The 27,040-nt window shown below is 27.8% G+C and overlaps 1 protein-coding gene across 1 annotated transcript; it reads right to left on the bottom strand.

Moving 5' to 3' along the window:
- Positions 1-2,943: 2,943 nt before the first annotated feature.
- LOC116768082 (hemicentin-2-like) lies at positions 2,944-26,577 on the bottom strand. Its single transcript, XM_032658711.2, has 7 exons — positions 26,442-26,577; positions 23,307-23,446; positions 19,972-20,111; positions 12,473-12,683; positions 10,591-10,690; positions 8,112-8,269; positions 2,944-4,981 (listed from the first exon to the last, which is right to left on the bottom strand). The coding sequence occupies exons 2-7, from the start codon at positions 23,344-23,346 to the stop codon at positions 4,704-4,706; spliced, it is 927 nt and encodes a 308-aa protein (XP_032514602.2). The 5' UTR covers positions 23,347-23,446; positions 26,442-26,577; the 3' UTR covers positions 2,944-4,703.
- Between the last annotated feature and the right edge of the window lie 463 nt (positions 26,578-27,040).

Here is a 27,040-nt window from a genome sequence, read left to right as displayed (position 1 = left end):
CAATTGTTGAGGACTATAGCAAAAAAGCAGATTATAAAGAGTATAAAAAGGGGAAAATGTTAAATTACAAACTGTACGTACACAGTCATGATGGTAACGTCAATGAGTCATAATGCTAAATGTTCAGCATCTAGAAATATAATCTCAACGTTTTAATTCGTGCCAAGAGAAGAAATTATTCGTAAAGTATTCCATTCTTTTTTTTATTATTATAAAACAATATTATTACTAATAATACTAAATGTCTTCTTATAATATAATCCCGAAATATGTAGCAAATGAGGTTTTCAGTTAATATGTCCCTAAAACAAGTATATGGATTAATAAGAAGTGACCTCATTTCGTGTTAGCAGAGCATACTGTCCTGAACAATATTGAAAAAACAAGCCTTTGTGAGCCCTGAAACAATTAAATGTCGTGCGATAATTTCGAATATATTGAAAAAAAATATATCTGCGATGGACCCGGCACCCGCACAGTGAATCCATGGAATACTGAGAGGTTTCATATCTTGAAAAAACTTTTTAATTATGAAAAATGGATGATTATTATAATATTTTTTTATTTAATATTTTAACGTAACAAATCGTAAATGATACAGGAGATATGAGCGAGGTTTTCTTATTAAAATACAAATATTTTTGTAAATCATTTTTATTAGTATATATCTCCAACATATTTATTGAAAATTTTAAATAACAAAGTGATGACGATAGTTTCTTTTGAAGTGCGATTGAACTTTAAGACTTACTTAGCACTACAATAAACTTGTAACATGTACACTCTCAATAAAGATAAATCCTTATGCTAAATTCACAATATATAATTTTAATTCACTGTTATTAAATGAACATATTTTATATGAACTTCTTCATTTGTTATAAATTCCTATACATAATTAAGTAAGATAGCTAGTAGGAGCTTAATTTAGAATAAATATTTATCTCCGTTCTTAAATTTTATCGTCTTTTGTTAATTAATGAACACGTGTCTGGTAACAAGGGTATCTACTACTTTATATACATACATTTTAAAGGCTTCAGTTTTAAATGTTGTTTTTTTTTTCACAACAATCAGCTATCCGAAAACAAATGAAGCCATTTCTTTAAAAAAATATATAAACTTGTTAGCTAAACAATGTATAAAACAACTGCAATTTATAAAAATTCGAAGAAGTGTATGACAACATAACACCCATAGGCTTACGATATTTAAAGATCTTACTAAAATCCTATCCATTTTATTAAGCATTCATTTTTCACAAAGTCTTTATGACCTACTTTTGCCGGATGTAGTTGGTAACGATAACAGTACAGTTGTGAACAGGTAGCAGTTGAGTTCTCTGGCCATCATTTCAATTTCAAACTCCAGCCATTTTTCGATTAAGCTGATGCCAATTTTATGAATTTTGTCGCCCCTAAATAAAAAAAGAGTCCTTAAAATACCCACCGTTTTCAGTTTTTAGATATTAAGGTGACTCCGAATCTTGGCTTTAGGCAATTTAATCATTCCACGACTGCTCAGAGCTGAAAGGAAACTCGTGGCTTTTAAACAATCTACAGTACATCTTCTGCAACTTCTTAGTGTGTACAAAGATAAAGCCATTCTTTATGGAATGCCATTGTTACGTTGGGGTAGATGCTGAAAAATGTTACCTCACATCTTTGAACTCCGTGGAGGGTTCTGCAAACAGGGCTATTAAAACTATGGCTCTATTTAAATCAGTCTCTTAGTTTTTAATTTTATACACTTTGGAAAATTATTGCGCACTAATAAAAATATGATCTTCTCTGTAATTTTGATATATTCGAGGTAAGGGAGAATAAGTTTCGATTGGTTTATTGCATTTATTAAAAATAATGTATAAAAAACTATTACCTCACAAAAACGTAAGCGGTAATATGTACAGGTAAATATTACTTTTGTTAACGAAATGGAGCAAATTAGTTCTCATTTAATTCCTTTATATTTCAATCAATTGTATTAACGTTTCAGTTAAATTTGCCGCACAATAAGAATTTATTAATTTGTAACATGAAATGTTGGTTTCACGCGATATTTTTCAGTACAAAAATCACACAAGTTTATAATAATAAGTGGCACGTCATTTGTTGCTGAGTTTGATATCAAGAAATCAAATATTGTATTTACCCATCAAACATTTTATTTGCAGATGGAGCTGAGTGTGTATTTTGTTGATATTTCTATTCTTTTAGTGAAATGAAAATGTGATAATTTTTATACTTAATATTTCAAAAAAAAAAGCTACTTACAAAAAATGTAAAAGTCGTATAATTTTTTGCAGTTTTGTGACTGTGCTCAATCTCAGAATTTTCAACTAGAAGTGAAATTTGTAGATGCCTTATTACCCGCCAGGTTTTGTACATCCTTTAATGAATATTTATATTTAAAATAATCGATTAATATGTAATGGCTCACTTTTAGTATAAAATTTATTTTTATATAAGAAAATGTAGCAGACAAAAAATCTCAAGAATTATAATTTCAATAACGACTTTCTTGATATACGTTTTTTTAAATCTTAGAAAAACATGATCTAAACCGTTCTAAAAATGAAATATTTTTACTTACTCACATCATTATCAAAATGCATATCACATATCAATGATTTCCTTCAATACTTGTATAATCTCTATAAAGGCAGAAAACATTGCTTCCGTCAGTGTATTTTATTTTAAAATGCCTCGAGTCTTTTATTATCTCTTTTATATTTTATCCGTGTCTTTTTATTTAACATCTTGGTATAATGATTTCTTTTGTCTACGTTTCACTCTAATGATTGAAATTTGAAATCCTTTTTGTTAAATAATACTCATACCAGTTTTAATGAGAATGTCACCTGTGTTACCCTTTGATGAATCATAAAATAGTGCTAACAATATGTTTATTAAGTAAAGTTTACTTTAAAATAAAACTATTCCATATTAATTAATTCTTTATTATACTTGTAGTGAAGTACATCTACATTTGATAGTTTATTACACAACCCTTTTTGTCTACCACATTATTGAGACAGCTTAAGCACCTTAAGGTGCGAAGAATGCGCTTAAACTAATATTACATGTGTTTACCTTCAAAACTTTTTATTTTAACAACTGTATTTACAATAAAATATGTACAAAACGTATTTTATATTTACATAGAATAATCACAAGTCTTACGATTCATAAAATTATTCAAGAGAAAGAAAAATAAAAATGAAACGATAGTCGTAATTGGAGACGTCTCTGTTGCTAAATTAAAAGGAATATGTACTGTAATATCTCGGTAATAATATGGTAACTAATATAGTAAATAATAACTAAAACGAACTGAGTCACTCAATAATAGCTTTAAAAAACTAATTTACAAGAATATCCTAAACTGTTTACATTTATAAAAATGATATTTTTTATAATTAAGTAACAGATAAAGATACACAAAAATTCTTCTACATTTGTACAATTAAATTGTATTTTTACTTGGACCAGAAATGGTATTATAATAAAAGAAGTATTTTTTCAAAACAAGTTAAAATTGCAAAATTAAAATTGAGTTTATTCATTCCATTTCTTTTATGATAAAATTCAATTAATTCACATCACTTGTGAAAGTTTGCCAAGCGCTTGAATATGCTCACCGCTTATGTAGTAGGGACAATATAAAGTTCAACTGCGAATGATGGGAACAAAAAAAATATGTTTCAAATGAGTAAATTTTGTGTTTTAAAATAAAATCGACAACATATATAGTATACACATATCGAACACACTTATATTTAAAAAAAAAAACAACATTAAACCATAATACGGTAATTATTTTCAATAACTGAATATATATATTTTTTTGTCTTCGACTCTAATTTAACTTGCCTCTAACATTTTTATAATTCATTTAACCCAACCAATCCAAATGTCACCAACTCAGTCTAAAGCAATAACAATGATATAAAATTTTGTAGTCTGAGATAGTTCGGAAGTACAGTGGGACATAGTACATTTGTTTAGATACTTTTTTAAAGATTTTATCACCCAACTACTTCTTTCGACTAGTTCACACTCTAAAATTTGTTAACAATTTTGAATATAATATTTCGATGCTTAAAAATTAACATCTATACAAATAATAGTTATTTATAATTATATTAATATATACGTAAAGTATAACGTAGCGTATAACGTAATCGTTATTACTGAATATAAATGATATCACTGTTTACTCGAGATGATGGCAAGGCAAATAACGTGGCTAAGAGGTCGACCAATGGCTTAAATACGTAACACATAGTTTAAGCCTCCTATATTGAATCTCAGCTCATGGCGGATCAGAATAACGAATTCGATTTGTTCTTAATCCTGGTAGAGGATTAAGACAAGCGTAGTTAGCTGGAAAAACGAAAGAGAATAAGCGGCGAATAATCGCCTCAAGACTTAAACCCACTGAAGTAGATGCGATTCGCTAATCTTCTTAGAAACATTTATTATCAAATTTAATTATTTAAGCTTTACTTTTAATAACGCTTCATTCTTATTATACATTTTTATGTCACAAAATATAATTCTGTAAAATGATCTGAAATTTTAACAAACTTTACAGATAACAGTCATTCACTACATTCTCGTTGTATTCAAGTGGATATTTTAACGGTGATATACTTAACACAAAGCATCTACAGTTGCCATATATAAAATTTACTTAGATGGTCATCTCATTTCAGACATTGAAATAAATGAATAGTGAACGTGACGTATGGAAAAAATTGCAAGAACTAATACAACAATTCCAATTACTTGAAGAAAGCTGTAGGTTATGTATAATATTAATGGGAACAAGACATCCCGGCGGTTTTTCGTCGTTGATGCTGCTAATATTGTTGTCGCAATGAAGATAATTCGATTCAGGCTTGGAGGGGGCGGACAAGAACTTTGCATTGCTGCTGGTCGCTCTCCACTCAGTACGTGGACGATCACGGAAGCAGATTCTGTCACAAAAACAAATATAAATTCAATACAACTAGAACAGCTACATCATATTAATTTAATGTTTGTAAACTTGATACCTAAAATTACTATTATTTCTGCTTTTACTATAATGATGGTAAAAAGGGATCAAAATTGTGTTACATATTCTTATAAAAATTTATGTGAATAAAATAAAGGCCTTGACGTACTCTCGGTTTAATGTAGCCATATCTTTCTATCGCAACTGATTGGATTCTAACTCTGAGATATGGAGTTACACATTTGAACCAATAGGCTTATCACACATATATATATGTATACATTATTTAAATTTGAACATCGGATTTCAATGGAAACCTTTTAAAATCAGTAGCCACAACAGTAACCTGATGTTCTCTTTCCTTAGTTGATAGAAATCACATCCACAAGCCCAATAAAATGTGACTCGACTGAACGTGGATCTATGTTACTGAGTAATTAGTAATAGTTCTGTGAAAATAAAACACACAGTGTCATAAAAAATATTTTTTTCAGATAACTTAGGCAGGATTAACTATTAAGTTAATTAGAAAGTTACACAATTATCTTTACTATTTAAATGAAACTTATATTTTTCGGATTACTACGCGTATTTTATTATTTTAAAATCACGTGATCACGGTTGCTGCAAAGTAACTGAAACGTAGGGAGTGTAGTTTTTAAAATAATAAAATACGCGTAGTACTCCGAAAAATATTAGTTTCATTTAAATGAATACTCGCGAAAGTCTGAGATCTCATTAACCTTTACTGTGCCTATCTTGCTTAAAAATCCGAATTATTATATTTTACTTACATATTGATATATTAAAAGCTTTTAAAAAACATCTGGGCCACGACCTTTAGAAGTGTTGAGATTTGCAAGATATTTTGCATTGTATTTCAATTATTGTTGTGTTCAGGGGCGTAACCCTGCTTTACGTGAATAATGTTTATCTTTTAAAAGTTAAAAAGTAATTATTCATTTTAAGTTATCTAGCTAATCCAAAACATTAAATATCAGTAGGTTATTAATTCTTTAAGCACAAATACTAGCAAAGTAAATCCTAAACCAAGAAATAAAAAATAAAATAAAACCATAAAAATGTTTGGCAATTTTATTTATAATATCTTATCAAATTCTAAAGGATCAGGTGTATTCCATGACAGGTAGATGAATGGCAGTAACTTACTAGACATGGAAAAGAAACCTTAAAAATATTATAATAAAAATATCCCTCTGAACCTCGTTGTAAAAGTTTCTTTTATAATTTTGGGTAAAATACTGGTAACATTAAATTTAATGCCAAAATGCGTTTAAGTCTCAGGTGGCCAAGTTCCTACTTTTTATTTACTGTAGCCACTTTAACAAATTTGATGGACTCAAATATTTAATCTTACATCGGGGTAAAATAAATATAAAAAAATTCACTATGATTTTTTCGGATTTACAATTTTATTATAAAGTCAAAATTACTAAATAAACTATAATGATGAATTGATACCAGTATAATATTTCGTATAAACATTATCTAATTAATATTTAATTGGTCTTGTTGTAATTTTTCCTTTTAAAGGTTGAATATATTGATGTTTTAGGTTAAAACAAAATATTTACGAAAACTACTTCAGTCTTCTTCGAATTAAAATTGAAACCATTTACGTATCAAATATTATTAAATTACACATTCTTGATAGACGTTAACCTTGTCTTGATTTTATTTGTTAACTGTATTCAAGGTAATTAGCTTAAGATAAGGTCTATAAAAACAAAATGTTCAAAACGTGTTATAGTTAATAAAAAAATATCATATGTTATGTATAGATTAAAACATAATATCAAATGTTTAAGAGGCACCTGTCTATACTTTGTGAACAATATAATAAGCGAAACATGACGAGACGTAAGATCTCGTCCGAAGTGGAGATAAGATGATAAGTCACGTCCAGGTTTTTTTTATGGAAGTAGTAGTAAGAAAACGTCTTTGTTTTTTATTTCTATAAAAAGAAAAGTACTCGTAAAAAATATTAATAACTTAGGATAACTGCTTAATGAAATATGCCGATACGAAGTGTAGATAAAAATGAAAGTATTATAAATAAAATATTATCAATAAATTAGTTAATTTTAAAAAGTTAGTTGAGAAGTAAAATTTGGTAAGAAAGTATACAAATAGGAGTTGTTTTATAAGACACGTGCATGATTAATAATAGTAATGCTGAAACTAGTCAGGAGGATCGACACTGAAATTTTAACAAATTTACTCTGAACTTCTAAGGTATTTTATAAAAGCCTCACTCGTCTTTGTAAACAAATAAAATTAAGTGACATACAGATTATGTATCTTTTTTTTAAATCAGAAATATGCCAATCGGTCAAAGTTACACAATTGATACAAAAGATATTTATGAGACTATAAAGTATAATTTCCGGAACATATTTTTTTATCCATTATTTTTCGCATATGAAAATTAAATTATTAAATAAATCTATAAATATCATTATCTTCTTTGTTATTAATAGTAGTGATATATAATTATTTTTAATGCATTGAAGAAACGACTTAAGTTAATTAAATTTTCAGCAAAAATATCTAAGATAAAGTCAAAATAGTAACATAAGCTACCGTAAAATACTGTTCACCCTCGTGGTACTATCACTATGTAGTGTGTCGCGTTTTATTTCTACATTTTAGTATGCACATACTTGCTCCTTTTTATTGCTTCCATGATTATAACACGATATAATCTAGTTCAAGTACTGAGTCGTGCGAGAAATGCATTCTAGCTATTGTACACACATATTGTCAAGAACGTGGTGGCCATTTCATTATTTTATCTTAAAAATATGAACTGGTCATTATTTAAAAATGAATGTGATGTTAAAATAATTGATATCTTCGGATAAGATCCTTTGAATCAAAACCAGAATCCACAAAATAGAAAAATTTAAGGTTTTTATTTCACTATACTTTTCATTTCTACCAAAAACACAAAAAATACTCGTACTTAAATGTTAGTATGGAAACCAGGTTTTAATGTTACAGACCACAGCTTCTGAAAAACTAATTCTCTTGACTAGTGGTTAAGTTAGTTTGCATTCGTTTTTACTTTTTAGGATAGCAAAACTTACCTGAACTACTCGGCGCACAGGTGTAATTGCCGGAGTCATGAGGTGCGGCGCGTGCAATGAGCAGACGGCTTGTACGGGTACGTTGCTCAGTTTCAACACTGATTCCACCGCGCTGAGCGTAGTTTACCACTTGTTCACCTCGATACCAGTATATAAAGCTATGAAAAATTATTAATATATATCATCTTTAAATATTAAGGAAATCTGATTTTTGTTTTGATTGATCTAGTAACTGTGATCTGACTTATTATAATATTTATGGCAGTTGTTAAATAAAAATAGCTAATGCGTTTCCCTTTTTGCCTAAGAAGATTTAGTGCGCAGGAAAGGGAATAGGGAAAGGGCAACCGGCTTTCTCCTTCATCGGACGAAACGCAGCCATTTAAAGCTACTTTACGCCGATCTTCTGTGAGTGGGTTGTACTTCCCCGGTCGAGCCAGCCCATGTTCAAGCAGTAGTTACTAGACCACACCTAGGCTTTACCACCTACAATATATTTTTTTATACTGAAGATATTAACTAACCTAGCAACTTTTTAAATTTTATTTTCGTGATATTTTACAAAATCTAAAATAAAATACTAATAAAATAGTTTACTCTAAAATTGATTATGAAATATCTTTGATCTTCATTATTCATGGATGGACACATCCAAACAAAATTGAAAGCCGAAAATATTCTGATGAGTACTATACTTCAACTTTAGACCCATATAAGTTGAAAATTAATTAAATTCATTACTAAAATATTTTATTTGTTATATTATAGTAATTCCATGTTGAGTACACGAATAGTTGTTGTTAGCATTGTACTTAAAATTAATTATTATAGATGATGTATGTATGTATATATGTAAGACCTACTAAGTCTTAGAAATTACTTTTTATTTAATATTTTATTATAATACTTTTAAAACAAAAATGTTTATAGGAAGACAGAGTCAATAAGACGAGAAAATAATATTTTGTTAAAACAGAATTAACCCGATGCTATTATGAAAAATCATTGTAATATGTCATTCGAGTCGAATACAAGAAGAAAAATACACAGCAAGTCTCGTGGAAAGACTCATTTAATCTCGTTCATATAAACCTTTTTTGTTATAAGCCTTTTCAGCTCATTAGCCTCTATATAACTCGTAACCCCATTTCAAATAAGAAGAGTCCATAGCTTCTCAGTTTTGTCAAAGCTTTCTAACATTTTAATAAAATTGTTTTCCTAAAAACGACTTTAGTCTAAAAAAACATCAGTTACAAATTCGCCGTCTCTTTTTCATGTTAGCTGTCAAATAAAATATATATGAACATGTCTAATTTGTTAATATGCGACTTTTTCCCAGTGTTCATAAACACAATATCTTAATGCCATATAAATAAGCAAAATAAATTGTATTTTATATTAATTTTGACCAAAGGGAAATTACTATTCCGTTACGTTTTCATTATGTACGAAATAAAATAATGTGTTTCTAATAAATGTGATAAACATCTGAAAATAGAAAACTATAATGTTTTTTGTTAAAAAAAATAGTTAGCTATTAAAAGCTACTGGCCTTCAGAATATATTATTATTGAAAACTAAAAATACTACATGCATAACTCATGAGGTGGCCTCAATAAAAAACTTCTTTTCTTGGGAAGCAAATCAACCTATCAATATTCAAATTGAAGGTCCCTCACTGAAAGATCTCAGGCACACGGTCCCATTAAATGGTGATAGGCAAAGAATGCCTCACTTAGGGACCTCAACCGACCCTTTTATTAGAAAATAAGCTTATCATGTTCATATATGCGAGAATAAATAGGTTGTTAAATAAATATATTGGGATTTGTGGAAACGATCTCGCTACCTTTTTTGAAACTGTTTATATTAGAAAATTTTACTGTAAATAATTTCATTGTTATAATATTTTACACTTCAAAAATCTTGGTGTTTTTAAGTATTATATTAATTTTTGGATCTCTTGAGGTTTATACTTTACAAATGGATATTATATAGTAAGGAAGTTCTCAAAAAAACTAAAATAGAAGCAGTACGCGAAAGTAGCGCCGTCTCACATTTCGGTTGTCGGTCGTGGAGGTGACATCATTCAAGGATTTAACGTGTCAATATTGTGTTAGCAGTTAGTTTTAAGGCTATTTTAAGGCGTTGTACTACTATGTAAGTAGTTTATTTGTTGTTATACTGGTGTTTACAGATCATTATTTTGTTGCTTAATTTACCTTTTATACGTGTCCATTTTAATTAAAATCTCATTGACAAATGTCATATTGTTATTTTCTTTTTAAATATTCGAACGAAATTCCTGAATATATATTTTTAAATATTATCCTGTAATGTTAAAAATATTTCTTTTATATATTAGGATATATATTTCTTTCTTTGATATATTCAACTTTGCTAGAAAAAATATGAAATGCTTATTGCAAATTTGTATAATATTAAATCATAAGGCATATATTTAGAATAATCTACTCACCTAGGGGGATCGGGAGCGTATTTTGCGACGCAAGTGAGATTAATATCTGAACCCGCCCTCACAAACAGCTCCGGCCCCGATAAAATTTCAGCTTTCGACACTGTTGACAGATATAAGATTTTTAATGAGTTTTAGTCTCAGTTAAAGCTAGCTAAATAGATGTTTAGATAGATTTCTATTTCTAAAACTAATTATTGCTGCTTATTTGCAGCATTGTAATAATTGTGATCCGGTTAATTTTAATATTATTTAACAGATAGCTAACAAAACTGATAAGAAATTAGGGACATTAGTTTGAACAGAGGAAGGGAGATGAAATAAACTTAAATATTTTATTCATTTCCTGTAAGTTAAATTCTCAGATATTTTCATTATAAGATAACCCAAAAGCAGAATACGTACCGGGCTTAATAAATTGATATTAAAAATTGCTGATAATTACGTAATATTCATAAAATAAGTGGCTTCAATTATATGAGAGGTTGTTTGTATTGGCAGAGGCTAACAAGTAAATTGAATATTTCCATGAAACAGATTTATCCTATCATTTTTAAATCTATTTTATCATTTCAATTGTTTGAAAATTGCTTATACTAAACAGTTAAATTTATAAAGTGGGAGTTAAATTTAATTTCACTAATATAAAAATCATCTAAATAAATATTTATTAAATATATCGGCACATTATCTTCTCTATAATTTTTCTTTAAATCTTTTTTTTATAAGGACATCGATCTCTCGTGAGGTGGGCGTCTTGTGAAAATGGACAGGTTGCCTGGAGTGTTAAAAAGAGGGCACGAGTTAAGCTACATATGTACGTGTAAGGTGGACGAAACGTATGAACTCAATATAAACTAAATCTTTTTAATTATTCAGTACCTTTGTTTCAGATTTTTGTATTATAATGGAAGTAATAAGGTTACTAGTTTTAGTGATATATCGCCTTTCCCTTAAATTTAAATTACAATGCTGAAAAGGCTAATAAATAACTATTTTAGCTTTATAGATATTTTTAAACAACTGATAACAAAATTTTATCATATATAGTATATATTAATGTCGAATATGTCCAAAAAAACACAGAACAAAATTTTATTGAAAATGTTAAAATTTGATGGTTTAAAAATGTAAATTAGCTTCAATGCAAGTAAATTAAATCTTTAACAGTTAAAAGATAACGAGTGATGAAAATTTTAGGTATTTTTTAATAAACACAATACAAACGTTTGTATTTATTTATTGTGTTGTAATAAAAATAAAATGGTATATAAAAAAAATATAAGTTATACCTAAAATTTAATAATGGTTGAAATATTTAAATGACTCGTTCATTCAATGTAATGAAATAGATATTGTTTTGCTTATCTTTTAGTATTTTATTTTTTATAAAAAAGTCTATAATCTTACTGCTACTTGTAAAATTAAATTCTCTTTCTTTCATAAACTGATGCTTAAATATTTATGATTATCTTTTTTATTGTATTTTTAAATATAAAAATAAAAGGTAACTTGCAGTGGATAAATCCTTCAGACAGGGAAAGTATAAACACATGCAGAATTTGAGTAATTAATAAATAAGAGAATTATCAACTGAATTAAATCAAATAAAGCATGAGATCGGAATGAAAGGGTAATTAAAGCCCAATCATGTCATTACGCAGCATTTTAACTGTATTTTATTCCTAAATTATAGCAATATATATCTTAAAATTTACTTACTGCTTAACATTTTTGTATTATTGCGTTTGTTATTAAATACTTAATTATTATTATTTTATAAAATAAGTCTAATAATATTCTGCAATTTTAGCAAACTGCGAAGAAATAATCCCTTTTTGAATTATAATAAACTTAGATATTCTATTTCAGAATTTATACGTACCAACAACGGTGAGTCTAAATGACAAACTAATTTTAGGTTCTGTAGACACTTGGCATTCGTATACACCGGAGTCTCGTGGTTGAGCTGGTGCTACCCTCAGTGTCCATTCATCAGAGCCGTCCGCATGAAGTGCTGCGAATCGAGCATCGCTGCTGTATGTGTGAACACCCACAGTCAGGATGTGCAAATCACGTTTGCGAATCCAGGATACCTAAAATATATATCCATGCTTATGAACGATTAAAATAAATATTTGTATAACTAAAATTGTTTAGATGATAAAAACAGATGCTGATCTGGTTTCAAAAACTTTTTTTTTTATAAAATTCCGACAGACTTGGTAAAAAACATCCATTAGATGATTGCTTGAAAAGGGAAAGTTCTTTGAAATCTTCCTAATTTCAATTGCCTCCATGAAGGTATATAAATTAAAACGCTTAAGATTTCATAAAATCTTTTCGTTTTCGGTAAAGACGCCCGAGAACCAATTATCCGTAATTGTGAAGTTGTTTAAAATTTCTCGTTGTACCAAGAGCACCTTACAATCTGGAACAGCTAAGACGGACGGCGAACAATAGAATTAGTCCACGGATTGAAAGTTTTCAGTGCTCGTTTGCGAAGTAAATGTTCTAATTGGAAAATACAATCCATTTGTTTTAGAGACAATCATAAAATAATTGATATGAACTTTAATGTATTTTAAACTCTTGCTGAATTACGTTATTATCCAATACGCTTTAAGTGAACATTATATGTACTTATTACAAAAAAAAAATATTTATTCAATTATACCATATTAAATATAATTTACTCTTTTTTATACATTTGAAAGGATACACATTCCAATATTTATACTGAGTATTTACTTCATTACTTAATAACTTCGTATTAAACAAATAAATAGCATTAGCATCTATATTTGTTTTAAAAGTATATACAGGATAAATTACAAAAAATATACACAAAACTATAATGATAAATCGAATACCATTACTGTGAAGTATGTCATTAAACATCGTTTAAAATTTTTAACTTGCCACATACATGTCACATTCGATTGAAGATAATAAAAAAAAAAGTTTTACAGAAAGCATAATTTAAGTGAAAATATGATAAAAATTATACCCAACATAAATAACACATTTAGATGAAACTAATATTTTCTTCGGATTACTACGCGTATTTTATTATTTTAAAAATTGCATACTGCCGTCGTTTCGGTTACTTTGCAGCAACCGTGATCACCGGCAGACGAGATGAATATGTCTAACATTTCCGACAAGATTGTCCGAAAATATCTGTTTTATTTAAAGGAATACTCGCGAAAGCCTTAGGTCACGTTATAAATAACACATGTAACAAAAAAAAGTGGATAACGAAGAAATTGACAAATCAGTTAAATTGCTATATAGAAAAAAACTTCGCAGTGTCACGTTAAAAGGAAATTGTGAAGACTTTAATGAAGATGAATATAATGTGCATTGTGAGTCTACTTCTATGGTTTGGCTATTGTAATAAAATGAGGGCAGAATGTGATAATGCCATATAAATGTGGTTGTTTAACATATTCCATCTCTAAATATTTCAAATTTGATGAGAGACAAAATAGCTTTCAAGTACTATTTATTAATTAAGGGTGTATACTAGATCGAAAACTGTTCTGATTTTGAACTTCAATCTAAATAAAGCTAATTTAAGAATTGTCACACTCATAGTCGCAGAATATTTTTAAAAATTTTTTTACATATAATATTTTAAACGTATAAAATAAGGTGTATAGTATCCATATTGTAGTTAAGTTTACATTTAAGGAAATAAGCAATTAGGGACACTGCATAGAAGGAATTATATAGGATGGCAACCAAAGCTTCCAGGAAAACTACGAAACTTACTTATATGTATATTATAATAATTACATAATAAAACCTATAACTAAGACTACATGATTGCCCCGATTTTAGAATATCCATCAAATTCCATTGCTTCTGTGGTATCAGGAATCTTGTGCTTCACACAGTTTGGTGTTCGTTCCACGGAGTCAGCAACGTCACTCGTAATATGATATTTTGTCCATACAACGATGTTGCCCCGGCGATGCTAATTTATTTTTTATATGTTAGGCGTACGTAACAAAGAATAAACAAACACTTCTATGTGCTGTGGTATACACGTAAAAAAAAATCCTACCAGTTAAATGAAACTAGTGTTACTTTGCAGCAACCGTGATCACGGACAGACGAGGTGTGTGATCACGGTTGCTGCAAAGTAACCGAAACGTCGGGATTTTGTAGTTTTTAAATAATAAAATCCGCGTAGTAAATCCGAATAACACTAGTTTCATTTAAATGAATACTCGCGAAAATCTTAGATCTCATTATTCCTACCAGTTTCTTTTTAAAAAATATATATTTTTTAAAATATAAAAAGCATAACTGTGGATATGAATGCTTGAAAATAGCTAGTAAATTTAACTGTTAAACATGAACATTTCAAGTTAAATGGTTTTCAAAAAAAATATAATATATTCCTCTTGATCTACAAAATGTAACATCACCAAAATAAAGCCCGCGGACGAAGTTACGAGCTGAGGCATATAATTCCAGGCGTCTGGAGGTCTGATGGCTCACTCAATCGCATAAAAGGATTACATTGAATGGGTTTGATTGATTCGCAATAGAACAAATACATGTGAGAAATGTGTCTCAATTGGCAATATAGAGCAGTCATGCGCGGAAAAGCTGATCAGCTAAAGAGTAAATAAATATTTTTCATTTGGCATTACGTTACAAGATCTTTTAGATATTATTTATTAGAAAAACTTGCGTAAAATAACCGAAAAAAGATTTTATAACTACAACTATAAATGTTATAAGAGAACAATAATATAGATTTTTTAAATATTTTTATTTAAGTCATGGCTTTGATTCTTATAAAGATACTAATGACAAAAATAGCAACATATATAATAATAATAATAGCAGTTGAATTTATATATATATATTTTCTTTTATTTTTTTTTTGAAAATTACAATTACAATTTCTCACTTTAAGTAAATAAGGTAATCAATATAACAAGATGTAACAATTAAATATATGAAAGCATTGAATATTATTAGTAAACATTTAAATTAAAACTTAAATACAAGCATCCCATATACTTTTATATCTTTACAATATTACAATTTTGTACGTTGGAAATCCACAGCAATAAAATAAGGCATATTTAAATTACAAAAAAAAAGTAGTAAAATAAGTATTCCTCTACTTTTATACAACAATTCCTGACCTATTTCACGCAGCGGCCTTTTAATATGGCGGTGTATTGGAGAATTTGAAAGGTTTCGCCTTGAGATTTAAAAGTTTCTTACCATCGCGTATAAAAGCTTCGTAGCGACGGAACTAAGTGATCTAACTGAGTACAACTGCATATTCACAAACTATTCTTTTACTCGCGTTAAAGTTTTTATAGGTCAAGCCTGGATCAAGCAGCATTAAGCTCGTTTCAGTAAAATTTTAAATAGAAACTAGTTTCTGTTATCCCTATCAAATGATTCGTTTTCAAATATACATATGTGCTAATAATAATAAAGAAGTTATAGACGTTAATAACTTATTCGTTTCATTTAAATTTTTATGGTAACATCAAAATATATTCAACACCTTGAAATTATATACTATGGATAAGTAATAAGGAAAATAATCAAGTATTTAAATTACTTTAACCTTATTTTAATTCAGATAAAATCTCACAAAATCAAATTAAATATTCATTTGTAACACAATTTAATCGAACCGAATTCATTCTACATCATATCAATAACAAAATAGCCATCATATTATTTTACGAGCCACTGAAAATGTAAAAAAAATACATTTCAGTTTTCAATATATCTAAACATTGCGTTAAAAAACTTTTAAATACCCGTCGACTGATAGTATCAGTTAAAGCCTGCTATCATTCAGGGTTGAATAAAAACTCGCAGCTTAAATTCGGCGTTCGTCAATATTCAAACGTGGAATAATTTAATATCGGTCAATCAAAAGTGAAATACTCGTATATCTGATTTTTGGTTTCCCATCTTTTAAGTCACTTAAATTACCTAAAAAATTTCGGATCCCACTACTCTCTGTGACTAAGCACCGGAAAAAAATCTCGGCTTATCTTATTCTACTTATTTTTTAAGTTTATTGTTTATATACAAAAAGAAAATAATGGGATTTATGCTTTTTGTCTAGGCTTTGAGAAGTTAATTCAAGAAATAGAGAACTTGTGATAGATATGAATCGTCGTATGATGTTAATATGTTACCGCTAAAACTTTAAATTTATTAAAAAACTAAAAAAAAAATCAGGAAAAAAAGTTATTTGATAGAGAACCCTATCAAAAGATATTTGTATGTTTTTTGTTCCTCTATCAATTTACCAAAATGATAGTCGTAAGAGTGAATCGGTGCAATCTACGGGGAGAATGAGTAAGCGTAGCAAAACCCTTCAATAGCAATTTGGTCTCTATTCATTCCGAGCTCACATCGGAAACCATGATAATTCTGAATATTCTATCTCTAAAATAAATGGTGTTCTTCAAAATATCTTTCCAAATCCAACATACTATCAAAAAGTAGTAATCAATTCCAAAATAAAACTGTAAAATATTGTAATATTCATTTGGGTCGAAAATCATTATGAAGACCATAGTTTTGTTGTTTACGTGAAAACATAATATAAAAGGAAGAATTGTACTTTATTATTTAATATACTTTTGAAATGGAAATCACGTTCGATATTCTTCTGTTAACTTTATTTAGTCACTAGTAAATCGCCACACATGTACATATGTACATATATTCATACACTATTGATATTTGCCCACATAACCTACTGAATATATTAAATATAAAAATTATTGTACAAAATTCTCAATAACAGAATAAAAACGCAAATATTAATATTAGGTACATTTACTATAAAATTAATTATGCTTTATAGAATAAGTTGGTACAATATCTAACATCATCATTAAATAAAACTATAATTTCCAGATTTATGTAGCGTATTTTATTATTCTTCACTTTGTCTAAAGTGTCGATTACTACAGAGTTACTCTGATTGTGGTTACTGCAAAGGAACATCGTTTTATTAAAATGTATCCTCGTGGAAGTCTTAGATGACATATTGCTTAGAAAATTCATCTTAATATTACATTTCTAGTACATTCTAGTCCAATAAACAAATTCTAGTTCAATAAATAAATATCTCTTAATAAAAAATTTAATGTAAAATAAGCTTCATTTCCCTTTCAGAATACTGTTTTTTTCATACAACGATATACCTCGTTTAGTAACTACAAATTAGTTTGCAAAAGAGTAATTATGTTGTGGTGTAAGTAAATTTACAGTTTTAGATTTTATTTCGTTACTGTCATAACTTCTGGCTTTATTGTGTTATTCTAGACCTACTATAGATTTTGTATGTAAATATCCTTTGTATATAGAGGCTTAAAACTTTTTATCTTATTGGTACTGTCGTGTTTAATATCATATATGGGTTGATAACGTCATACCTTCATAGGACTATAAATTAGAAAAGTCAAGCAAAAACTCCAAAACGCGGATTCAAAGGTTGTTTGTTTTTAGTCTGAGATTAAACCAACGAGCTATAATGTAACAAAAGTAATATAAACAAAACATGAAGAAGTAGTAAAAAGATTTAATTGCTCGTTTGAAAATAACATTACTGATAAATTATTTAGTGATTTTAAGTTTGTGAAATCTACAGAGCGTTATTTTGAATGCCTTAAGCCATTAGTATTATAAAAAATGAAAATATCCATAAGTATTTACTACATTTTATATTCAAATTTGAATGTTCTTCTTAATATCCAATTGCCGTTTTTCTTCGTGAGGTAAAAAAAGTATGCCTCATTAAGACTCGAGAGTTAAAGATTTTTCACTTTTTATAAATAATCCTCCTAAAGTTCTTCACAAACCTATTGGATTTAAGTATGGTATTAGTAGCATTAATTACGCTAATTAATTATACGTTTAATTTATAAAACGTAATCATACTGAAGGGACAATCTTTAATAAAAGAGTAGGTCGTTCCAATTATTTTATTTTAAATAACCCATAATTGTATAAGAAACACGTGTGTTTATGTGTGTGTACACACACACACACACACACATAATTTCTATAACAACAGTGTGTTCTTTTTTATTTTCATCACTTTAATGTAGTTTCATAAAGAAAAACATGAAACATAATTGGTGTTAAATCTATTTTGGACGTTAACAAATTGCAAGAAATCGTGACTCTGGGTGGTTAGGTCGAAACTATCAGTTGATGCTTTTTCTTTAATAATGACTTTGGCCGAACTTCAATAATTTATTAATTTCTCACAAAGTGATTTGTTGAAGAATTTTATGCGCTACTTAAGTAATAGATACCATTTTTTGCTATAATGATTAACGAGGGCTATCTGTATATCGACATTTATTTTATTTAAAAAAAATTAATGAAGATACTCATTAGTGTTGAAAAGAAAATGTGTATAAAAATATAATTTAAAATATCAGATTTTATTAAAAAAATAATCATCACTAAGGGCTTTAGAAAGCATAAAAAAGTATCATTTCAACGGCATTCTTAAAACGTTTTAGAAATCAATTATAACTCTAACAAACAGACTTTACACTTTAAACTAAAATACTTTTATTGTAACGTTTTTAATTTGGAAATGAAATATCATAACATAAAAATATCTTTGAATGAAATTTTCAATCGACCCGCTGTGTCTACACTAGAGTAGGTTAACACGTAGACGAAATAGAGAAAAGTTGAGAACTCTGTTATTTTATAAGAAGTTTTATTTTAAAGATGATATGTCAAATCAATATATTTCTAAATAGCCATAAATTAATTCTTCGTGTATTGACATGAATTATTATAAGCTTGACGATTTTTATTATTGGTATTATTACATGTTCATTAATTATACACTTTTTAATATAATTACAATATTATGTTTAAAATTTTGACATGAGTTAGTTTCTTTCTTAATAATTTGAAAGACAGTAAGAACTAAATATCAGATTCTTTTATACGGGTATTGTTATATCAAACATAAACTTATGTATCTAGATAATGTACTATAATAAAAAAAATTCTCATGATATAAAATTAGGAAACTACTTACTTGGTGCTTCTAAAATACGAAATCATATGGAAGTATAGCCAGCATTATTAAATGAACTTTACATTGTCAAATTTATATGTAAAATTTTATATACATATATTTAAAGTACCTTTTAGCTTAAAAGACAAAATTGACTATAGAACAAGAACCAGAATTTATTGAAATTCTTGTAGATCTATTTAGTATCGCTGATGTGAATCTATACTGGTGGAAGTTAAGAAATAAACACGTAATAAAGTTCTCCCAATACTTGGTAAACACCCAAAAAATATATTCTTCTAAAATAGAATCGATAATAAACTCACAGCTCTGTCAGCCAAATTTCTGACTCTGCAGTGCAGATACGCAGGTTGACCAACGGCAGCTGTAGCCTCTCGCTTCGTACTGTTGTCAAAGTAAGGTTGTCCTAGAGGCTCCCAGCTACCACCTCCACCGGCTGTTACGCCTGCGATCAAACATTTTCTTTATTATATAACAAATGATTTAACAAAAAAGAACAGATGGATTAATTTTAATGAAGAGCAACAACTCTGATTGAGAACGCATTTATTATTTTCATATCAATAAAAGAGGGATGTCCTGTATATATTTGTATTTAGTATGTTAAGGTGTACTGTTAAATGATTTATGAAACCTTCATTGTCATGTAAACTAAGTTCGTACTCGAATTAATGGAAATGTTAACGTATTTGAGGACATTGTGAAACCGTGTGCATGCATGCTTGGTAACATAAAGCTGGTTATAAATTAAAATAATTATTAAAGATAACTACTGATATAATTTTGGTCACTATTATAGAGATAAAATACGTTTTGAAAGTATGTGGTATTCTCTAATAGATAATAATTAAGTATTACTGAAACATCAAACGTCTTAAAGCTATTCAAAGGTCAGAATGTGACTAAAAATAAAACGAAACCAAATATATATTACACTAAGAAAAATCTTTTTTCTTTTGAAATATTTGAAATAAATATAGATGAGTACACAACCTTTCACTGAATACAGTATTTCACTTAAGTCACGAATGTAATGCTCTCATCAAATACTTTTCACCAATGAATAGTCCTGTTAGATGTTTTCTTACAAACATCCAAAATCAACAGGATAACATTAATTTTAGTTAGAATAATTAATAGAATTGGGAAACTGTAATAAAAGATGAGACCGCCATTAAGAGCTCTATCAGACAGTCCAAATCTATTACAATGAAGTTATATCAGCTAATGGAATTATAGAAGCTGAAATTAGACTATTAATAGTATGAATTAAGATCAAATTACGCAAAAAGCCTTATTAAAATGTCATTAATGGCGGTAGGCAAAATGTAAATGTAAAAAGCATGTATTTGTGTTTGTAAATTAGGAGATTCCGAACGGAAAATTCCATAAAATTTTCAAATTTTATTATTCTTATCCTGATTTTATTTATTAAATGAGAAACATATCTTAAACAATCTTTGCTTTATGATCTTAGGGTGTGACAAACCCGCCGTAATAGCAACGATTATTTATATATATATTTTTTACACTTGTAAATAATTTTAATTGTGTGTTTGTTTAACGTAAAGTTATATAATTTAGAAAAGTTTCTACTGATATTGACCGATATTTCTACAGAACATCTTTATTTCAATTATTTGCATTACACAATTTTAAAAAGCATAACATTATTTATCGAATATTATGGAGCAGGGAAAAATTATTGAGTTAGATTTTTTACTACAAAAGAAAACCTTAAAAAAAATATTTTGCCTCGTAAAGAACAAAACAATCGAAAGTTAATTTTTCTTCTTTGTGATACCTAAAAGACTTAAATTAATTATTTTCAGATTTAATTTTAATTATAATTAAAGAAGAAGAAGAAATTAAAAGGTGTACAGTTGTATACAATATATAAACTTTTGTTACCAAAATTTTGTAAGTTTTAGTGTTAATTACATTGCGATAAATAAATATTATAATAAATCGAAAAATTTATTATATCAAAACGACGTATTAATATTATTTTCATACTTTTCTCAATTGAAAATAACAAATAATGGATATTATATAAAATATGCTCTCCAGATAATATGATGTAAGAGGAAATATTATGTACACATTTTTATTAAACTTTATCTTAGGAATCTATTTGATACTACATATTTTAACGCTTTATTTTAAATATTATTTAAATTCTGGCTTTTACAAATTCTATTCACTATCCCCAATTCTTATCCATCCTCACCTATAGTCAATTTTAACACGAACTCTAAATGGACTGTCAATGCCAACAAACTTTACTGCTTTGAATGGAAGGATACCTTTATATAAATAAACTTAAACTTCAATGTATAGGTTTCCCTTCGGAAGCAAGCTATCATATCACAGTTTTGATTATGGTGAAGATGTAAATAGGAATGTATGTTAGTTTGCTACAATTCACAGCATAAAAAAAATCTTTAACGCTGAATCATGCTGAATTTTTCTGTCCGATTTCAACAGAGCTGAACCGAAATACCGGCCATTACTGCGATCCCTAGCGCCGATAAAAATGTACTTTGTTTCCCGTCACGTCCTGTTGTTTTTCATTCCCTTACTTTTTAAACATTAGCTGGGATATTTTGTAAATATTTCATTATTTAGACCGAATGTAGATTATTTATTGTTTCACAACACCCTTCTAGCATAATTACATAATTGTCTACTAAATACAGTGCTCTTTGTTAATATCATGTTTTATCATAATAATGTTATCGGAAGTTTATTTACAATAATTATAGTTATTATATTTATTGAACCAAACAATATATTCTTTTTTTGACAGAAAAATTATTCTGTATATTTTTTTTTCATATCGTTTTAATATAAATGTTTATACATAAGGTATATATTTAACCTACCTAAATTGGTTACTTATTTTTTTAAACAATAACATTTTGGTAAACACAGAATATTTTTTTTTTTTAAATAATAAATTTGAAAATGTTTTTAATTTAAAGAAAGCTTTTTTTATTAAGTATAAGAAACTATGGTAACCTTACAACAAAAATGGTCAGTTGTTCTCTAAACAACTATTAGGTTTCGTAAAAGCACCGGCTTTAAGGGTAGAATCGTTATTGTCTCCTTTACCGGAGGCGTTTACAAAAGCCTTTATCTTGTAATAGTAAAAGTTTATTTGTATTTATCCTATGGGTTACATTTCACTTGTAGATTGTTATAACTATATTGTTATTTTTGTTTAAGTAAATTACACAAAAAAACACATTACATTTCAAATGAAGATGATTTAATTATACATAATTAAAGAATGCAATCACAAATTAATATAAATTCACATTTCATAGTGATTTAGATATATAGAATATACTTTGATGTACCCACTGAAAGTTAATTAAATACGGAAAGTCACAAAAGCCTACAGTGAAATAGAAAAAGCCGAATTTTTAAAACAACGACTGTTTGTAAGTTTGTAAAACGCTAAATCACTATAAATTGCATCACCTGGTAATAAATCAAAGGATCATTTCATGTAACCATAGTGATTGAATTAAATTTGGAGGGGTAATTATTGAACCCAAGACATAGAATAATATTATGATATTTAAATAACACCGTAGATATCGGTATTTTATATAATACAATATGTAATACTTACCAAATAATATAAAAAAACAGCTCAACTCCGCCACCCACATGGTGGATACTTCTCACATCTTGTTCACTATCATAAATTTCACTCAATTCAAACACAACTCACATATGTTATTATTCAACACTCCATCGGTCTCATTAATTCTGGTTTTAATAAAAAAATAAACATAATAAATATTATTAAATAAGTAAAAATTGAAATTACCAGTAGTAGTAAATCATAACTGAGGTCTTTTGACTTAGTAGGTAATAACAATTATTCATATTTTAAATTACCGCCTCGGTCATTAAAATTTAGAAGTTTTTCAGTTATAACAAAATACTTAAAATTATTATGAAGAAAGTTTCTATTTAAGTATAAAATAACCACTAAATACCGAAATTTTTTAGCATTACAAAGTAATTGGTTTATTTGTTTGTGTTTCCAATATAAATGAATAAGGCTAATATTTAATTCTTATTGACAAAGTTATCTCTCATCAGGGTGGTCACAAAATCAATTAGGATGGCTATCGCCCTAAAAAATAACCGACCAATTTATTGATAACATCCATAATGAGTTTGTAATGAAGGCCGCTTCGGATAACATGTCCAATCTTCACATAAACATTTTTGTATCATAGCGGACAACACGCGTCTTCCCCAAAGGGGTATTTAAAAATGAAGTGATGATAACGATTACAATCAGTTTATTGCTTTTTAATTATTTTATCGATAACATTCTTTACTGATATAAATAAATATATTATAATTGCTAGCGCATATCCAGATATTTTATTTTAAGCCAATTAATGCGATATAGGTTTTCATTTTTATTGAACTATCTATTAAATGTAGTAAAAATACCTATATCCAGATACAAAATAGAATTTATTATTCTGTGACAATCTTTGTATCTAAAATTCTTTCTATTTTTAAAGAACAAATTTGTCATAATGATTGTATAAAATTATATTTTCCTCCTTACTCTCCCCTATTATTTGTTTAAAAGCGAGGTAGAAAATGAACCGATAATTGTATTATATATTGAGTTGAAATTTTTCCTTTGCTCTTAAAACTATATATAGGTGATTTGTAGGCGAAGCCTTCGAGCCCGTAACTTGGTTACTAAGGTGAATAAAAAACGATTGAACAATTTCCACCAAGTAATTCAAATTACGTGAATCTTTTGTGTCGTCAATATTTTGTTACAGGTAAATAGGTAACTTGCCTATCTCCACATCTACCTATTTTTGATTTTATATTAAAACACACATAAAAATGTCATAATAACTATTTCCTTTCTTTATATCTTTGTTGCTTCTTTAACTATTTAGCTATAACGTTAAACGTTACTATTTAAGCAAGGTTTTATTGTTTTGCTCGTGCTGCTAGTGTAAGAATATGAACCAGTTTTCATTGGTATTCAAAATCTAGTATAGAAATAGATAAAAAATTTGCATATGTATATTACTTCCTTAGTATAATGGGTGATATTTTTAAAAGAATAAAAAATAGATAAGTACAATAAACATATTAACGATAAAATAATTTATAATAACAAGAAGAAAGAGTTGCATAAACTTCACGCAACACTTTATTGCTCTTCAAATATTATAATAACTTACAAGCAAATATGTGCGATTCACGTAATATGTTGAAGAAGGGGGTAACCAATAACAATAATTATTATTTATTTGTAATCTGAACTCATTATATTTTAAGTAAAAATGCAAAGTTAATCCATGATAAATTATAATCAATACAAATCACCATCCATACTTGACGATTTCTCTTTTAATTGGCTATAGTAAGAATTCCACCTGGATATTTATGTATGGATAACAGAGAAAAGTTGCGATGTAGTTAAAGGTCAAAAGTATGTCTAAATATTTTACTCTAAATTGCGAATAAATCAAGTTTACACAGAAACAATGCATTTAATTAGCACATAAAGCAGGTCAGTAATGAAAAGATCCCAAAACATAAATATTTATACATAGAAGAACTTTTATTCATTCAAGCTTTTTAGTGCAAGGATATATTGTTGAAGCAAGGTAGCAAAGGCCCTTGGAGATTCTATAAAAATAAGACCTGCCAGCTCATAGTATTCTTTTTTGATTTGCAAGATATGAGAGTAGAGAGTGAAACGATGCATTTATTGTTAAAGCTGTTACAAAATATATTATTAAAGGTAATAGTTATTTTAGACCTTTGGTAAATTTTTCAAACTCATAACTCTCAAAATATCGTAAGTATATGAATATGCTTTGAATCCTTCGTTATAAATAATTAATTAATGAGCTTTATTTCGGTGCCAATCTATAAGTACTTGTGACGAAAATATATATTTTAATATTTTTAATTATTAATGTATCATGAAAACAAACAGATTAAGTTTTTAGTAAGAAATAAATCTAAATTTTGTGCTGCTTAAAACTTATATCATTTGAGTACAACATATTTCACTGAAGTAAATGATTATCCTTATGGTATACTTATCCTACAAAAAAAAGTACAGATAAAAATTAATTTTGAAAATTACTATAAAATACAATAAAAGTTAAAGAATTATCAGTCCTTAAATTTTTTTCGTAAGCCCGACTAATTATATATAATTATATAAATGAGACTTGAAATTATGGATGATTAGAGTCCATTATTTTCAAAATAGAATAACACTATGACACTGATCTATTAATAAGGATTTAATATTCTTAGAAATCATAAAATCTCTATTATAAAATCTTATATGGTTATCCCATTCTAGCTCTTTAAACCTTTCTAGTGAGAAGAGCCGGTCTTTATAATTACTGAAATATTATCGTGATTAATTCACTTTTTGTGTCAATGTCAATTAGAAAGTTTTGAGACAAATACTAAAACTATGTTGTATATAAATCAATGAATTTTAAAATCCTTATGAATTCGATACGTTATATACGTTTTATTAATTTGTTGAGTTTTACTATCTTTTCGATATTTCTAAAAACAACTTTCAAATAAAGAAAGTTCTTAAAACACTATCGTGTAGTTTTTATTTAAATATTAATTTTATCTTGAATTTAATAGACATATAGTAATAACTCCGGTAACTTATTTAAAATTTTGAAGAAACTTAAACACATGAGATGAAATTATAAACTTTTTGTTTTGTTACCAAAATCTTTATATAACACTGCACAGTAATATAAAATCTTTTTTTATGATACTTTTCACAAATAAAATCACCAACAGTATGAGTATTCACTTCAAGAAAATGTATACAACGTAGTTCCGCACAGTTGGTCGGGAACGCAAAGCGTTCCGGTTGTACGAGCAGACTGGAGTGGCGGCGGGCCAGTCGGCGTACGATGTGGCGCAGCCGTACATGCGCACTTACAATCCTTTGCTTAAACCTATTGTTAAATTTACCGCTGTTAACTATCATAAAATTTTTCAAGAATTTGTTGAAAGGAAGCTATACCTACTTATAACAACAATGTAGCCAAAGTTCTCCATATAAAAACAATTCAATAAATGTCTTTTTCTACAAATTAAAATTATAATATTGATGAACTTTGTATTTATATATTGATAGTGGCCTTAATAATTTTAGGTATAAACTAAATGGTCGTGACTGATTTTACTTTATTTCTTTTTTTTTTAAATCTGTGAAAAAAAATTATCAATTCTTAATTTAATCTATAATAGTCAACCATTCTATAATAATATTATCATAGCCTAAAGCAAATTTTACAACGTAGAAATCATATTATA

Source organism: Danaus plexippus, chromosome 19, assembly GCF_018135715.1.
Source record: "Danaus plexippus chromosome 19, MEX_DaPlex, whole genome shotgun sequence".
Lineage (NCBI taxonomy): Eukaryota > Metazoa > Arthropoda > Insecta > Lepidoptera > Nymphalidae > Danaus > Danaus plexippus.
This window is presented reverse-complemented; position numbering and strand designations above follow the sequence as displayed.